This window comes from Euwallacea fornicatus, chromosome 32 (assembly GCF_040115645.1).
Source record: "Euwallacea fornicatus isolate EFF26 chromosome 32, ASM4011564v1, whole genome shotgun sequence".
Lineage (NCBI taxonomy): Eukaryota > Metazoa > Arthropoda > Insecta > Coleoptera > Curculionidae > Euwallacea > Euwallacea fornicatus.
This window is the reverse complement of record NC_089572.1, coordinates 1,441,253-1,458,614: the sequence shown is the minus strand read 5'-3', so window position 1 is coordinate 1,458,614 and position 17,362 is coordinate 1,441,253. Positions and strand designations below refer to the sequence as shown.

General features: G+C 38.4%; 3 protein-coding genes across 16 annotated transcripts in view; 2 read left to right on the top strand and 1 right to left on the bottom strand.

Moving 5' to 3' along the window:
- Positions 1-13,140, bottom strand: part of LOC136348247 (WD repeat-containing protein 47) — a 31,388-nt gene extending 18,248 nt beyond the window's left edge. The window contains exons 1-11 of one of the 13 annotated variants that reach the window (XM_066298918.1): positions 13,013-13,140; positions 6,013-6,298; positions 5,807-5,964; positions 5,513-5,685; positions 5,344-5,451; positions 5,053-5,287; positions 4,716-4,998; positions 4,517-4,656; positions 3,866-4,093; positions 552-629; positions 213-252 (exon numbers count right to left, since the gene is read on the bottom strand). In XM_066298918.1, coding sequence (XP_066155015.1) covers positions 213-252; positions 552-629; positions 3,866-4,093; positions 4,517-4,656; positions 4,716-4,998; positions 5,053-5,287; positions 5,344-5,451; positions 5,513-5,685; positions 5,807-5,964; positions 6,013-6,279 — 1,710 coding nt within the window. In that variant the 5' untranslated portion in view covers positions 6,280-6,298; positions 13,013-13,140. Of the gene's footprint in view, positions 1-212; positions 253-551; positions 630-997; positions 1,231-1,391; positions 2,384-2,445; positions 2,572-3,865; positions 4,094-4,516; positions 4,657-4,715; positions 4,999-5,052; positions 5,288-5,343; positions 5,452-5,512; positions 5,686-5,806; positions 5,965-6,012; positions 6,299-7,621; positions 7,764-10,150; positions 10,340-13,012 lie in introns of those variants that run through there. The other 12 variants (XM_066298916.1, XM_066298917.1, XM_066298920.1 and 9 more) reach the window with 12 other exon arrangements.
- Positions 13,141-13,338: 198 nt separating this feature from the next.
- On the top strand, positions 13,339-14,556 carry LOC136348254 (U6 snRNA-associated Sm-like protein LSm5). The gene is made up of 3 exons (XM_066298952.1): positions 13,339-13,585; positions 13,760-13,956; positions 14,400-14,556. Exons 1-3 carry the CDS (start codon positions 13,543-13,545, stop codon positions 14,427-14,429), a joined length of 270 nt encoding a protein of 89 aa, XP_066155049.1. The 5' UTR covers positions 13,339-13,542; the 3' UTR covers positions 14,430-14,556.
- Positions 14,557-14,815: 259 nt separating this feature from the next.
- On the top strand, positions 14,816-17,196 carry LOC136348208 (solute carrier family 35 member C2). Of its 2 annotated transcripts, XM_066298856.1 has the most exons (7): positions 14,816-14,896; positions 14,976-15,248; positions 15,307-15,521; positions 15,577-15,649; positions 15,723-15,975; positions 16,037-16,212; positions 16,487-17,196. In XM_066298856.1, exons 2-7 carry the CDS (start codon positions 15,039-15,041, stop codon positions 16,760-16,762), a joined length of 1,203 nt encoding a protein of 400 aa, XP_066154953.1. In that variant the 5' UTR covers positions 14,816-14,896; positions 14,976-15,038; the 3' UTR covers positions 16,763-17,196. The 2 variants fall into 2 exon arrangements, with proteins under 2 accessions (XP_066154953.1, XP_066154952.1); XM_066298855.1 differs by having other exon boundaries at positions 14,825-15,248.
- The last annotated feature ends 166 nt before the right edge of the window (positions 17,197-17,362 follow it).

Sequence of the window (17,362 nt, the reverse complement as noted above, 5' to 3'; positions counted from 1 at the left end):
GACCGTCGTCCCATTGGAGAGCCACAAACATAGATAAAAATAACAAATTTCAAGACCCTCGAGACTGGCACAGGAGGGAAAATCGAGTTATTTCCTTGTTCTTCCACTACAACATTTCATTTCTATTCAGGTAAGGCGGAAAACGCAAAACTGCAATTTTTATACTGACTTAAACGGCAAATTTAAGGCTATGTGAACCATATAAGACTTACCCTGCTGCTATTTAAGAGGGTATTCTCGAACGCTATATCTCTGAAAATAATAATAAATTTACTACCATATTGCAAATACGTGGGTTTAATGAAAATTTGCTGCGATGGAACTTTTGTTCTCAAAGTCATCCCCACCTCCCGATTTAGGTCCATGGGACTTTGTGTCAAATTTTTCAAAATGCGAAAAGTATCGTTTCGAATTTTTGTTTCGTGGCGGACTCTGAGTTCCGAAAGTTTGCAATTTGCTCTATGTAACACATGCAGCTTTCATGGCATTTAACAGGGCTTTTAGCTCCGAAGATAAGCAATTGCATTTGTCAGAAAATCCTCAAAGCTCACCTGAAATCTCCGTTGCCGTTGACCGCAGGCCTGGGCGACGTCGAATTCCTGTTTCCATTCAGACTCTTATTTCCTTTGCTAGAACAACATAAAAAATGATTTTAGCATTGAAGAGACAATTCACGAGTATTTTAGGAATCTAATCCAAAAGAAGTTTTTGTATATTTCTTTGAGATTATGAATTTTCAGTTTTGTAGGTTTCGGTAGGTATTTCAAAGACCCCCAAGGAAAATTCATAATCGATTTTAACGGCAATTGCTATTTATTACACATGCTAAGTGCGCACTTTTAGACAAGCGAAAAGGTACCTGTTATGATCGAATATCAAGAGATTTGCGGTTTGATGAAATTTTTTTCGTTGATTTAATAGGCCTCAACTCGAAAGATACACAGTAAATCCATTCTAAACTCGTAAATGAATTAGTACTACTGCAAAAAAGAAATACCTTTTTCTTCCACCGTGCACTTCACAATCACTGCTGTCCATATACGGAACCACAGTCGTATGCCCGATTTCGAACAGTTTTTTGGTCACCGGAGGATGTAAATGTGTGTTGTAATACATCGTTAAAGCTTACTCAAAGACCACTCAACCACGAGTTATTCAAGCCTTAATTACCTGATTTTTAAACAACTTTAGCTCGCCGATGTATTTAGACCTAAAGCAACAATTATTGCCCTGTTAAACGTTGAAATCCGTCAAAACTGAAAATTTGCTGCGGCGTTCGTTACTTTATGCACACCCCTCAAAAATTTACTTCGCCTACACCTTTTAAACCCTGAATTACCATGCAAGAAAAAAAAGGAAAAGCTTCATCCAAAAAATTCGTTAAAACATACCCCTCTGAATCAACTTCGGCAAATTGATCTAAACTCACAGTCTCTTGCATTGCGCTGGTCGCCAAACTGACCCAAACGAACTGATCGTGTTGCATTCTAAATATCGAAAAGTAGCCAATATAATCGAGTCTAAAACAAATATCTGCCTAATGTGTTGCATAATTGCATAAGGAAACTGCGATCTGCAGTTCAGAATGTGAACGGACCGAATTAAGGCTGCGTCACTGGTTCTAGAGAATGTAGAACGATTGTGGCGGTGCCACTATCCCAATTTACGTTTCAGGTTCTTTTCGATTTAAACGATTTTTAAAGTTTAAAGTTAAAGTTAATTAGGAAATGTGGCCGTTTGCTGCTCTTGATTTTCCCCCTAGGGATTGGTATTTTTGACACGTCTGAAATTGTTCAACTTCATCGAACTCCGTTAATGAGTCTTTATTATTCGAATTGAAAATTTCAGAACTTCCGTAGAAGTAATGGTAGGAAAAAAAACGCACTTCATAACCATTTTCAGTACAAGCCTCAGGAACATCCAGCCTTAAATCCGCAACAGAACATTAGAGGGACGTCTGGTATGCTAATCTTAATAACACGCAGAAGAACGTTTTGAAGAGCCAGATGCAAGACCACTCGATGCAATTAGTGAGCTTATTGATAGGTTAAATAAACGTCTGTTAATTGGCCCAATAATAGAAACTTCCGACAATTATCCGAACGGCTCTCATTATTACATAACTTTCCACTACGAATGCGAAATTAACGTTTATACACAAGAAATTGCACGCAGTGAGACATTAGTCACCGCTTACAAAAAGCCATGATTCCGTAAAAATTTACTTTAGCATTTAGTATCAAAAGTGGCAGCATATTTTCTGCAGCTTATTGTCCCAGCAGGTTTGAATCTTTTTGATTAAACAATCGAAAAGGTTCAAATCTGATCATCGTACAGGCCTCCGACGATGAAGACGAAAATCTGTCAAAATCGAAACTGACAACTAAAAAAAAAAAAAAAACAAAAACAAAAAAAAATGTGACAAAAAGGCACTTTGCTCACTACTCACTCGCTCACGAACAAAAAAAAATCACTGAACGCACATGAGCGCGATAAGCACACGTGCACTGCCGCTAAAAAACAAGTGCAACTGATTTAATTGATGCAGTGCGCAATGATAAATCCGTAGTAATGAGGAAAATACATGATGATCGCCGCCCGCCTGCGCTAGGTTGGTAGTACTGAAAATGTGAGTAATAAAGTAATTATTAATAATACGCCGTATCCGAGAATTTTTTCGGCAAGATTAAAATATAGTCACCCCGGCGGTTGCGTACGGCCTTGGCGGGTTCGAACCAGTTTGATCAATTAAACTGTCACTCATTTGATTTACCATCGAAGTTCAAAAAAGAACGCCGGGGTAAACCTAATCAGGCGCTTTAACTTAAACTTTGTACCCGCGCGCAGTGTTGTCGACCATCAGACGGTACAATCTCTGTCACAATTGGCCAAGTTTACATCGTTGACCTCAAACTTGCTCCCGTAAGGGAGTGGAAGCAAATCGGGCAACGGCGGAGGGCAGAACAAAAAAAAACCTTTTTTTTATTTTCGGCAGCATGACTCATAATGGTACAATCATTTGCGGTTGGAAACACAAAAAACTGAATTATTAACGCCCACGTTAGGTAATACATGACTGTTTTGTTTATGTTTTTTATGCGGTCACTTCTTATTAGTTTAGTTCTAATCGCAATTAGTCTCGTTAAAGCATGCAAATCAGTGCGGAGTTGAGAACAGGAGCGGCATCTTTATTTACTGATTACACCGACGCAACATCAGAATGTTTATTGTTATTTATTTATTATTTATAGCGACAATTGCGAATTTGCGCCGGGAAATGCAACTGGAGGTCTCAAAATGAATCGAGGGGCACGTCATTGACAGACTGAAAAGATCCCAATGTGAGAAATTTTTACATTGAAAATAAATAATCTACACCAACGGTTTTCTAAATCCGAAAGATTTTAGACGAAAGAAGTAACCGGACATGTTCCAACAGGTGACCGCAGATGCGCTCCTTTGATGCGAAAATTATATAATTTTCAGGAATTTTTCGGACTGAAAATTCTTTATGGCTTCCTTAGTGAAACTGAAATTTATTTCAAACCAAGCAAAAAGAATCAGAGGTATAATACGCAACCACCTGATTTCTAAACGATCATTAGGTATATTTTCCGTAGAGAAATGAAAATTGAGAGGAAACGAAAGAAAGAACCAACGACGTCTAAGCAGCGAAACTACTTGTCCTTAGATACAAAAACTAAAATCAACAGCTTACGTCTATAACACATCATCCGTTGAATCTTTGCTGCCTTCCAAATATTAATAAAGGAGATTTCAAACAAATGGAAAGCCACGAGGCATGCTGGAGTCCCAGCGATAGTACGTCATATCTAATTTTGCTAATATTAACCAATTGCCTCACCACTCGTCTCCAAGCTTGCTTTCTCCCTGGCCCTGCATCTGCCTCAACAGCTCTTCCCTCTCCCTCTCTCGGACGGCCATAGCCTCCTGCAGCTTCAGCTTTGTTTTCTGAAACTCTTTCACTAACTCCCCAGAAAAACTCTGTTCCAGATTGCTGTCCGGTACTACCGCAACGGGTGCAGGCGCCGTCAGAGTCAAGTTCTGGTGATGAATCACAGCGGCCGCCGGCCTAGAGTCACAAAAACGATTCGTTCATATTCATAAATTTTTGTTTTTCCTTTTCATATTAATCCTTTCACTTGCATTACGCCAACAATTTAGAAAAAGTGAACGTATCACTGTTTTTTGCAGTTTTGATTTTCTTTTTTGAAAAATCAGATGCTAATACGTGGCAGTGGAAACGAGAAGAGTGGTGCCACCAATGTCAAAGTGACATGTTAAGTCTTATATGTGCGCTGGTTGCATCGGCACAAGATGCGTCCTTAGGCGATTTGCTTGAAAATTAGTATTTTGCAATTTTATTACTTAAAACACATTAATTGTATCTACATCTGCAAAAACGCCGAAAATTCCAATTTTATATAACATGCCAATAAGTCTATTTGTTAGAATTCTATGGCCGCCTTAAAAAAAAAATCTGAATTAAACATACCTCTCGTTCAGCGAGTCCCTACGGGAAGAGCGAGCCGTACCGATAGAAGCCGGACTCTCGCGACCGCGATGTTCGGGTGTCGACGCATTTGAGAACTTGCGTTCGGGACTTTTCGACGCCGCCACCGATCCACTGAACACCTGCGCAAAGAGCACAAAAATATAAACTCCCTTTTTCTCGTTTGCGAGTGCAGCCGTACCTTGGGCGTGCTCGTTTGCTCTTGAATGCAGGGCAGCTGCTGGAAATCAGCGTAGCTATTGGACAGAAACACCTCCCCTTCATTTTCAAACAGCCGGTCCACAGAAGAGTTCATGAGTTTGTTGTTTTTTATTCCGGTCAAATGAAAACTGGCGAAGCTGCTCCTGGACATGGGCCCATTCAGACTGATATCGCCGGTGCTCATGGCCATGGTCCTCGAGTTGCCGTTTTGAACTGCCGTACTCTGACTTAGGCCGTAACCATCCAAAACTGGCATGAGAGATCTGCGAAGACAAGTAACGTCCAACCAAAGAAACTATTTTCAAAGTCAATAATACCTAGTCATAATATCGGCGGCTGACCTGGGTCTAGTAAAGGGCATCGCCGAATGCGGGAAAGTTTTCGGTTTTATAGGAGTGACCAACATGTGCTCAGTCCAGGAGGTCTCCAAAGAGGGCCGCTCTAGACGCTCCACGTCCACGTTCAGCGTCTTTTGCTCAAAGGGAACAGAAAAAGTTTCCGGAGGAACGCTTTGCAGCCAAGAGAGAAGAGAGAGATCGCTATCGCTAAAACCTATGTTAACGTCTTTGTCTCGATATGAAAAACCACAAATATGAGACAATTCATACCTACACTACCGTCTAATAGTCGGGAAAATGTCATTCCTTGCGCTTGTGGATCAGTGCTTCCGGTCGCTTTGGCTTGGCAGTAATTTACACACGATTCATATAAAATACCTGTTGACAGAAAGATGGACGAATAGAAAATATTGTTGTGATGGATGTAGTTTAAGCAGACCTTTGATTACTAGCTGTATCAGTCTATCGTTACGAGAACACGCGTTGGCGTTACTGTCCGTGCTTTTCTTATCCCCAGGCAGAAATTCGGCCACCAAGGGGTAGACCTCCCTAAAGCATTGCACCCGGGCGTTCGAAGGGTTCCAGTCTTTGTATTGCAGATGATCTGTGAGTCTGATATTAACAAAAACGACAAAAACTTAGAAAATCATAATTTTTCCCAATTATATTCATTTACGTGGTTATATTTTGATAGATATAATATTTTTGATTATCGTCAATTTACAATCCTCACCTGGGCAAAGTCAAAAGCAAGCACAGATTCGAGTAATCTTCTTTGGTAGGGCAAAATTTCTCTAGTTCGTTTAACACCTTGACCACCTCCTCGACGGCATTGTCTACGCTAGATCCTTGGACATTGGCCTCCGATTTGATACACAAGAGCTCAATGTACTAAAGCGCAATCAACTCAATGTTAGAAGTCACTTACATGCCACTTACCTTGTGTTTCAAGATGACATAGCTGAACTTGCGCAGTTCGAAAGTTTTCAGCGCCTCTAGCGGCTGAATGAACTCGAGCACGTCGTCCCATTGGCCATCCAGGATCAGCTGTCGTAGGAAAAGTACGTCGTCGCTGTAGTTGCCATTGATCACGCCAGTCTCGCGTTCCAGGCTCAGCTGCGAGATGTGCAACTCGCGGTTATGCAAAAATTCGAGAGCAAGACGGACGACGTCCTCCTCGCGCAGGGTGAGCCGCGCAGAGGGCATCACGTAACGGATTTGTAATCTACGAATAAAAATCAATGCGGATTAAATCTGGAGGTGGCGGAGGCACATCAGTTTTACCCTACATCTTTTCAGTGGTAGTAGAAAATCGCAAAATATAAATGTTATCTGACAAGCGACTGTTAATACGTCGGATGTTAAATTTTTAGATCTTTTCTTGCTTTTCTTTGTACTTTTTGGAAATTTTAAAATTTTACGAAAATACTTTTTTCAATCTGACAAACGTACAGAGCGGCCTGAAAAAGTTTGATGTCAATCAACATTATTACGTCAACGGCCTCGGAGCATGAAAATAATTCTAAGTAATCAGGCTTTTACTCTGTTTCTACTTCCTTGATGGAATGATGACGACTCAACTTATAGGTTATCTATTTTGTCACAAATCCGGCTTCTTGGCGACAAATTGAATGTAATGGGTTGATTTTGTTAAACGAGCAAAGAGAAACGATAGCAATTGCGAAGGGCAATTACTTACCGTTTGCGGCTGGTTTTCTATGTACGACAAGGCAATTTTCGTTCATCAAAGATAAAAAAGCCAACTCACATTTTTCCTAGAAACAATATGCATTTCTGTGGCATAATACTGTCACACATAACACATCACTACCAGAAAATCACACGTGTCGTTTCGAGAACAACAAAGAATGATTTTGTGATAGATAGAATGCGGTCGATTTGATCAGGTAACGGCCCATAACACTTTTGCCAAAATAAGACCGAAGGTGCTTTTATTACTTGAATAATAATTCCCAGCAATCCTCTCTAGTGACAAGTGGGAAAAAATGACTTCAATTTGCAACATAAAAGGACATTTTTCTTCCTTAATGGTCTGCTCAGATATTCATGAATTTTATGTTTACATACACGCCCTTCTAAGAGTTTTGAGGCTCTGATAAGAACAAGTAAAGTAGGACAGGATTGCGGACTGAACGAAATTTAACGCACGGCAATGGACTGATAAGCATCAATTACTTAAATTCCCCACGCTTATAATCAATTATTCAAGCCTCATGGAGAGTTTCGCAAACAACGGTTGACACGCCGTTTTTCTCCGGGAAAAAATGTTGTTTTTAGTTTGATTAAGGCGAGTCAAAACTTAAATCCAAAAAGACGTATTTAAAACGCCATTTTTTTCCCCCGTTTGCCAAGAAAAATTTCCAATTTAAGCCGCAACCATAACATTACATCCGCATTGCACAACGACCTCGAACATCACGTATAAAAATTTTCTAAGGCCGTTTTAGCTAAGTTGCATTCCACTTATACGTAAGGAGATGCATTCATATGATACATATTAAGATAAGAGAAATTGCATCTTTCTCACCCAATATGGGGGATACAGTGTGATATGGAAAGTTGAAACGTTAAAATGTCATTCCTCTTAAACAAGATATCTGTGGTAATTTGATGACACGCATAATTCCTTCGTCCCTGAAAAATACAAGAACACAATATACAAGGCGTTAATTAAGTACGTGCAGATATTTCGAGGGATGAACCTCCGACCGATTCCAATACGAAAAGTTCCGCTCAACGTATGGTCGCAGCGGCCCCGTTTGAGAGATACGGAGTGTTCAAATTTGAATTTGATTTTCTGTGAACATTTTTGGACACAGATCGGGTGAAATTCAATAGATATTCTCCAAGAGTACTTTTTTTGCATCGAACTAAATGCACAATAATGCCCTTAACGCAAAAGGGACCTACAGTGTGGGGCAAAAAAGTCGGGGCCCATTTAAATGTGATGAGACCCTCCACGTGGCGCCCTCTATCGGCAATCAAAAAACTAAGGTAACGTTTGGGTTTTGCGTTATAAAAAACGCGCGAATATTAAATTTCGTCCGATTGACTCATCTGTGTCCGAAAATGTTCACAGAAAATCAAATTCACATTTAAACACTCTGTACTTCTTGAACGGAGCCGTTGCGATCACGCGTCAATCACGGTCAGAGATTCGTTCCTTGGAATATCTGCACGCACCCAATTAACGCCCTGTATAACAACTAAAGTACACCTTCACTATTGATAAATATCCTGCGAATAAACCTCTTTAGATCAAATAGCGACTCTTTAATCCTCCGGCTCTTTGTGAACTTCCGCCTAATAAATCCCGAAATATACTTGTCTATTTTGGTCCCTAATGGCTCCCAAAAATAACTCATTTTTTCATGACACTTTCCCATCTTCTCAATACACTTCAACTAAATTAACCTCTGCGATAAAGAACTGAATCGTCCAACATCAAGGACTGAATTAGCATTGACTTCAACAACAATCACAATGCTTATGCGCTAAATATGTGCATAATTACGGTCAGTTGAGTGAACACGGGTCAAATACCTTTATTACTATTTTTTTTTTTTTAATTAGCGAAGAGTGGACTGTTAAACTTCGCAGAGTTGCTATGAGTTCGAAAAATGGGGAGCCGCAGTGAGCGGTTCAAAGGCATCTAAACTTTGAACGAATAAGAAGAAACTAGATGAAACGTGCGAACCTCCTTTTCAGATTAAACGGACTCGGACGTTTGCCAGTAATGGTAACGGAGGTTCTAGAAATATTGCAAGAATATACAATATCTTGCGTTCTCGATCTGTCCCTTTCTCCTGCCGGCACATTGGGAGATCACACACTTTTGGATCCGTCTCTGATTCACAAGGAATCAAAAATCATGCACTTTTCGAATTGAAGTAGACAATGTAAACAAAAATTCAGAGGCGTAATGTACGTTCGAGAAAAGACAAACTTATTTTTTTCCATTCATTTCAGCCGTGATTGGTTCATTTTGCGTGCGCTCTCCTTATACGCACCTTTAAGTATTAATAACAATGTTTAAGCAAGGCATTCAGAAGTAAAATAGTGCAGAAAAATCAATGAGGCAACCCTTGAGTATTATTTTGTAATTAAACATTAAACAATTAAATTTCTACAACAGTAGAAAATTTGCGGTATCAGCCAAGTAGCACCTCGCTGACGCACGTTTCTGATTCCATGAATACCCTAGTGAAGAGCTAATTCACCTCTCGACCTACGCCAATGTTCGCTACAAAAGACTCTAATATCTTATTTCTAGAAGGAGCTTTGAAATGGGCTTGAAGGAAGGAATAAACAGCATTCTTTTACAATAAATCTGAAATTGAAATTGACAACTCAATTTAAGAGTAGGCAGAGGTGTACGTGACGCGAATCGCGAGAAAAGAAATTTTACAGAAAAATCGCAATTCTGTTGCCATAATTTTTAATAATCGCAAGGGCCCTTTGGAAAGTGTACACTAATATCTCTCATGGAATTTCAGAGCCGATTCTCCCTCTACAAACCTTGAAATTGGCAGCTCAATTCGGAAACAGAGGCGGACTCGGCGTGAAAGTGACAAATTTATCATTAACGGTTTTGGAAAATTAAAATTTTTCCCGGGAAACTTCTACACCAAATGCTTTTTATAAAGTTTCGTGGTGAGATATTTCCTGCCCCTCATAATTCCTAAAAGTGACAATTCGGTTTGAGAATAAAGGGAGCACTGCAGTTTATTTAAATTAATAAGTAAACTTTCAAACGTCCATGCTAATGCCTTTTGCAGGTTGTAGTAGCCTGAAAATTCCTCTATAATTACATCCATAATGTTTAAAATTAAAAATTTATAGGAGGTATAGGTAAAAGCGTACCTGTAGTGAATTTCAAGCAGTTGCAATTAGCGAGTTAGTTTTATACTTTAACAATGCCCTTTTCGGGAACAATTTTAGGGTCCGAAATTTCCCCAACGAAATGTTAAAATTGAAAATCTAATTTCGGAAAGAGCAGAGTCGTTGGGGCACGGCCACTGTAACTACCCCCCGCACGAACTGAAACTTTACCAACCTTCCTTTGAAGGGCTGAAACTGTCTATAGTACGCCACTGGTATCCCGGTCTGCGTCAAGGTTACCAATACCATAATAAGGAGATGGCTTAGGCATCTTTAACTAATTGTCCACGATCATTAGCGTACGGAAAAGGACAAGTGGAAAATTAACCCGAAACCCGCGAAACGTTGGCGTAGAAGCGAAGCAACTGGCGCAAATGCCCGCTGAACTGTACGGACTATCCGGTGGAATACCGTAACGATTAGTTGTATACCTTGGCTTCTTTCTCTCTTACTTCTTCTCGTCTTTGGAGGCGCAATAATGGCTAAGATGGGAAATTTTCAAACCCGGGATGAACCAGGCGAACGTCCGGTTTAAAACGGTGCAAACGACTTATTCAAGAAGAAAGTCGTTTAAAACAAAACAATTTTTCCATGTTTATGTTGATGAACACGTAAACGAAGAAATCACTGGACACACCATTAAAGTGGGCTGAATTAAAATTCAGCAGTCAGCAAACGGATGATTTTATTATGGTTTGTAACCGGTAGAGATCATAATTATCATTTTAATGATTAATTATTACATACCATTAATAACAGCACAATGGCGTGCACGTATATCGGGCGTCCTCAATTCGAAAACGTGCCCAAAGAATCTATTTTGTTAATTGACTCAAAGGTTTGGGGTCTTTTTGAGTTGAATGCGACCACCTCCCCCAACTACACGCACGTCGCAATGCCTAGAACCGCAAATACCATAGAAATTCTTCGTCACTCCCCTGGCTTTTCACTCTATGGTAATGTCATAGTTTCTGCTTTAATTGGCATATTTTGTTATTTATCTGCTTCGGAAGTGAGAGGCGTGTGGACGATGGGCAAAATAGAGTCAATACAACATTTAGATGATCTGTTTAAAACAAATTAAACTAGCTCATAAATTCAGGCCACGAGCGTGTTGGGAGTCAGAGGCGTGCGTGACACAAACTGAAAACCAAAATTCTGGGATCCACCAATCGGCTCCAGTGTATTCTTATTTTTGTTTTCCAGCTCAGCTACAAAATGTTACATTTTGATTCATCACAAACTGGGGCCTGACGAGAGATAGAAGGCGTAATTCCAAAATAGTTCATAAAACGTCTGGTACACCTAAGGGTACACTGATAAACACACTACACATGATTACAGCCTCCCCTTTGTTGGGAAATTCTATGTTTTCTTTTCAGGGCAATTCAGAGGTGTGCAGAGGGAAGGGTAGAGGTGGAAAAGACTGAGAGAAGTAGTAAATATATGTGCACTTTAATGTACAAACTAGAGGTGTGCGGATGCGGTAAATCCACCAACAATTTAAATTACAAGACGTGTTCAGAATTCCTTAGCGAAATTTGCGTTGAATTCTCCAATCTATGAAGAAATTCTTCAAGTGAAGAGAACATCACTTTACTCCTTTACTCGTACATTAGCTTATTCAACTATAATGAGAGAAGCGGGCAGGCACCTCAAGTAGCTCTTAATACGCCGGCGAATGGGCCAGATGCGCTCTGAACGGTATCCACTTCATTAAAGGCGTTTTAATGCTTAAAGACATCTGCATTACCTTGGTACGACATAAGCATTCTACACAATTCACCTATCATTAAATAACATTCATCTCTAATTCTGCTGAACAATTTCAACCCCAGATTTTTCTGCATCTTTAATCACGAAAGCTCCGCAATTTCCACACAATAGCAAAAGGATAATCCGGACGTTAATATTCCTGTAACGGGCCCTTGTCGAAGATGCAGTTTACGAGTTTCTTCGTTTTCCCATCGGCCGTCGTTGACCATGTCATTCAAGCCTTTATCTTTGACTAATGGAAAACGGCCTATCATGTCAGCGCTTTGAGTCGTTTCTTTGAAATGCCTCTTCAATGCCCTTACTTGGAATTTCTTTTTGCCGGAATGAAATTGGCGGGTATAATGATGGCAACTCTGAGGGGACTAAAAGGGTACCAAGTGTGGAACCATAATGATATTTGAAAGAGGCAGATAAAAAAAGGCGGGAATTCCAGTGAGTACTAACCAGCAAAAGACTTGATATAAAGGAATTGTAAGTGTAACTAACACCTTAATTTTCAAAATTATTATGACGTGGACACTCAAAATTGATCATCCTCCAAAAAAACGGGAGTACTAAGACTGAAACTTACAAAACTTGAAAATAGCTGTGCATCCAGAAGATTGACAAGTTAAGCAGCTCTTTGACAAACAAACTTATAATTTCACTTTGATGCTTTCGGCTCGAATTTCATGATGCTGAACAATAATTTTGTTGTTTATACAGAATTTAAATATGTACATTGAGTGACGTACCTGCAAGTATTAGCAAGTGACAAATTATTTTATGCCCATTCACACTCTCACCGTGAGACTCACAAACTCTATATGACTGTCTCTATGAATCTTTAGCCATGACACCAGTGAACTCTCTATATGATTGACTATGAATGCTCAGCTATGTATAGGAAGTTGAGATATAAAAACATGAAAGGCTGCTCAATTGCACTGAACAAATCAAGCTCATGACAGGAATCATAAAAAGAGTAAAAATAGTCAACAACAATTCTTTTCAACTTAAGTCCATAGTATAATCAAGGGTATAATCTTCTATTATAACCAAACACAACACTACTTTAAAACCTCTATGTCAGACTAGTAAATCTGGATAAGAGACATAAATAAAGCACACTCACAATCCTACCCGAAATAAACTAACAGTATGATTCAACCATAACGAAAATAGGCGAAAAGTGCACCTTCAAAAAGGAGCCTCAAAGGAAGAGCGTGCTTTGAACCTCCACCACTTGGTGATTAGAATCCTTTGACTATTTTTTACTTACCAATCAATTTGAAATAGAACTTAGATGCTGAAACTACTTTAACAACCGGCTTAATTCAACAAAAATTATCACATTTTTAGATAAACACAACACAAATAACAATAATTAATTAATTTTATAGGAAATATTCAGCTGGGTTGTCATTGTCAAAAGCGTCATATATTCTGCTATTTCAAGGCCTAATTAATATTTTTTTTATTCATTAACCTTTAACAAAGATTAGATTCTATCCTTTTTTTATATAACCGATTTTAAAAGAAAGAAATAGTAGGACGAAGATAGATATGAATCAGATATACCCAGTGTAACTAAATGATCAACTATATTTCTCATTTAAGGTTATCTCATTTTGCTGTTTACATGCTAATTTTAGCTCTTAAAATTGAAAACTGAATTTCCACTCATTTTCAAATTTAATTAAGTAAATCTACATTTATCATTAAATCTTATAATCTACAGCAAACTAAAACCGCCTAAAACTTTGTAGTCTTATCAAACCTAATTCTTTCAGTCTTCTTAATTGCACAAACATGAGTACTATGCCAGTAAGTTCTTCTACTCTACTACCTTTAGGTAAGTCTTCCTTAGTTAGTACTTAGCAACTGTCGTTTCGCTTAACATAAGCAGAAAGTGCGAAACTTGGAATCACTAATTCATGCAGAAAGTTTTAAGATATGAAAAAAAAACTTTTCTTTTAACTTTATAGTATATCGATCTCAAAATGTCTAATTGGGACCTATTTTTCAGAGCTGGTAGACAAATGTATAGGTTCAAGGATTCACATTGTGATGAAAAATGATAAAGAAATAATTGGCACTTTATTGGGGTTTGATGACTTTGTTAATATGTTATTGGAGGATGTGACTGAATACGAGACAACACCTGAGGGCAGGAGAATTACAAAATTGGATCAGATACTACTCAATGGTAATAATATAACCATGGTAAGTGTTCAATTTGAGACTAGACATTTTCTAAATGTGACTTATTGTTATAGCCAAGTTGAGTTTTTTTTGTTTACATGTAAGGTTCAAATACACTGGGAACTACATTTTAGTATAATTTTCATGGTGGGATACCCTATATTTTTTTACTATTTAGTTTTTGAAATACTAGGTCAAAATTTCTTGAATGTGCCTACTGACTTGAAACATATACAGGGCGTCCAAACAGAATTCCTTCATTTGGTATTGGTTTGAGAGAGGTGGATGAAGAAAATTTTACAAGGTTTAATGAATACTAGAGGGTGAGAAAGGTTGAGATGAATGAGTGCATTAGTGGTTCAATGATGATGATGTAACAAAGTTGCTTTATTTTATGACTTTCTTCTATTCTCCAAAAAGGTGCAGTTCAAAACTAACATAATCAATATTTTTACTTATTGCAGCTGGTCCCAGGGGGAGACATGCCTGAATAAGTTTGCTGTGTATTCCATATTGTCAACTAGACCAAGAATTAAAAGGTTGTTATTGATATAAGAGCATAATAATGTAAACATAATAATTTAAGGATCCAAAAGTGTACATTAAAGAATTTCTGAAGATGAGTTTAAGTTTTTTTTTCCGGTTTTTTAATTGAAAAGTACCAGTGAAAGTTATTCAGTTCTTAGTTACTTTATATCTTACAAAGGGTCGAATCTTGTTATGTCAGTTATTATGCTGTGTTGTAATTAACTTAATTGAAATGTGTGAGAAAATAGTGTCGTGGATCAGAATTTTCGATGTTGCCATATTTTTGGTTTCGTATCTAACAATAGACAACAAACAATAATAAACCATGTTAGGAACCAGCTGAGTTTGACGTTGACAATTTAACATTGTAAATATTTGTGCATGTGAACAAAAAATATAAGTTTTTGTTTCGGTCACGTCGATAAAGATATAAGTAAAGAATTCGCTGCTCAGCAGCGTCAAATGATACCTAAACTATCCATATTTATTGTCTAATAGGGATTAATTTCTAGTTTAACGACGGCGTCGTCCAATCGTGGGTGTGCAATGTGGTGCCTGATAACAAAGCGGTCAATATGTTCGGAAAGCGAAGCAACGTAAAGTACACTGCGATTGATAAGGCGGAAGACGGTTCACACGAACTGGAAACAGTTGATTTTGAGCCCATGAAGCGCAAGTTTTGCACCCCTTCCTGCCTCTGGTCAGCTGTCTTTACTGGGGCCTTGATTGGCACCTACTACATACCATCCGTAGGGCTCACTTTCTACCAACGATGGCTCTTTCAGGTGATATAGTAGAGTATTTTGTGTACATATTAATTGCTTAATTACACTTTTTTTACAGCGCTTCCCTTACCCATTGCTCACAGTGGTTGTGCATATGCTAGTCAAATTCTTGCTCGCAGGTCTGGTAAGGCTTTGCCTCCAAGGGAAATACAATAAGCAAAGGATCACACTTGGTTGGAAGGAATATGTGTTGGCTGTGGCCCCTACAGGAGTTTTTAGTGGCATTGATATTGGTTTTTCTAATTGGGGATTGGAACTGATTACAGTATCTCTGTAAGTGGATTTAAGTTGAAATGAAAATTAATTTCCTACTGGTTTTACATTTTAGGTACACCATGACCAAATCAACTACAATAGTGTTTATCCTCTTCTTCTCCATTTTATTCAAGTTGGAGAAAAAGGTGATATTTCTATTTTATTTTTATAGCTGCTTTAATCCACTATTATTATACCAAAATTTGTAAACTATTCCAGTCCTGGAGCCTCTGCTTCATAGTCTTAATGATAACAACTGGCCTCATACTCTTTACATACAAGTCAACTCAATTCAACTTTGTTGGCTTCATCCTCCTTCTAATTGCCTCAATTTCGAGTGGTTTACGCTGGACTTGCATTCAGCTCCTGCTGCAAAAGTCCAAAATGGGCATGACCAACCCCATTGACATGATCTATCATATGCAACCTTGGATGGTTGCCACATTACTGCCATTTGCCTTATGGAATGAAGGTCTGTTCGTTACAATTCGAACTTTAAGTACTTGTAATAATTGCAGTAATTTGTTTTACAGGATTAGATGTCGTGCGCAGTTGCCAAGTGTTTGGTTTCGTGGACTCACACACATTTTTCCTCCTTGCCTTTAAAGTATTATTAGGCGCATTTATAGCTTTCTTCATGGAGTTTAGTGAAGTTACTCTAGTCACCTACACATCAAGTTTGACTCTAGCAATTGCTGGGATTTTTAAGGTGATCTTACAGTAATCTGAATTTTTATTTTTTCATTTCTGCTTTTCCCATAAGAGATGGCAATTTCTGTAAAGGATTCCCGAATTAATTTGCTGAAGTACACACATCATCATTAAGTTTTTTCAGCCAATCAAAAGACAACTGCACATGAAAAATTGTTATTTTCTATACACGTACTTGTGTTGTATTAATTACGTTGCGAATCGCATTGTATGTATATGATTGTTTCTCACTGACAACTGATATGTTGTAATGCCACTTGCTCCTCTTTCAGGAAGTGTTCATACTGGCACTGGCCTTCGAAATGAACGGCGATATTATGTCGCCTATCAACATGGCCGGTCTCTTCATATGTCTATGCGGCATTTCAGGACATGTAATACACAAAATCAAGTCCGCCCCACAGACACGGCAAACGCGCTACGAGACGCACGAGATCGGCGAGACACTAATTGAGGACGATTTAAAGACAGAAGATAGTGAAGACGAAAAGAGCGACACTCAGGTGTTATTCGATATTTTGAGTCGCGAAAAGCGATACAGCTTTTAAAAATTTTTAATTAGGCAATTTCACGCGCGCGTCCCAATCACTGACGAGAGCGAAATTCCTTTTTTTTTGTGAAGTATTGTCAATAGGAGCACATCCGTTGTGGATTTGTTGTTTCTATATTACCCCTAGAGACGTGACCCGGCAGAAACTCTTCGCATTCCTTTAAGCATAAATATGTAAGTATTTAGAGAAAAAAGTATTTTATATTTGAAAAAAATGCACCAAATCAGTTCTTTTGGTATTGAATTTTGAACTTGATCGTCCACATTTAGATACGTAGACCATAACCAACTAAATACTTTACTGCTGTCACGAGCCTAATTGGCATTTTTAATACTTATAAAAGAATATAATTATGTGATCGTGTAGTAATAAGATATTTTTTAGTAGTTTCTAAGTCTATGTTGTGTAAATAAAGATCTGTGATCTTAAAATGTGTATTTTTTTCAATCCGAAGACAAGAATTTCATTTTAATTCCGACCAATCCTTCCGAAATTGAAAAATATGATTTTAAAACGCAATTTGTATCAAAAGCGCGTTACACAGCGTTTTAGTTTAAATCTGCAAACTCCTTTGTTGCATGGTTGGGCCGCAAATAA

Coding starts and splice junctions, on each gene's coding strand:
- LOC136348208 (XM_066298856.1), top strand. CDS start 15,039: ATGTTCGGAAAGCGAAGCAACGTAAAGTACACTGCGATTGATAAGGCG. Junction 15,650..15,722: donor TATTCAAGTTGGAGAAAAAG/GTGATATTTCTA, acceptor AAACTATTCCAG/TCCTGGAGCCTCTGCTTCAT. Junction 16,213..16,486: donor CAATTGCTGGGATTTTTAAG/GTGATCTTACAG, acceptor CTCCTCTTTCAG/GAAGTGTTCATACTGGCACT.
- LOC136348254 (XM_066298952.1), top strand. CDS start 13,543: ATGAGTACTATGCCAGTAAGTTCTTCTACTCTACTACCTTTAG. Junction 13,586..13,759: donor TTCTACTCTACTACCTTTAG/GTAAGTCTTCCT, acceptor CCTATTTTTCAG/AGCTGGTAGACAAATGTATA. Junction 13,957..14,399: donor ATGGTAATAATATAACCATG/GTAAGTGTTCAA, acceptor TACTTATTGCAG/CTGGTCCCAGGGGGAGACAT.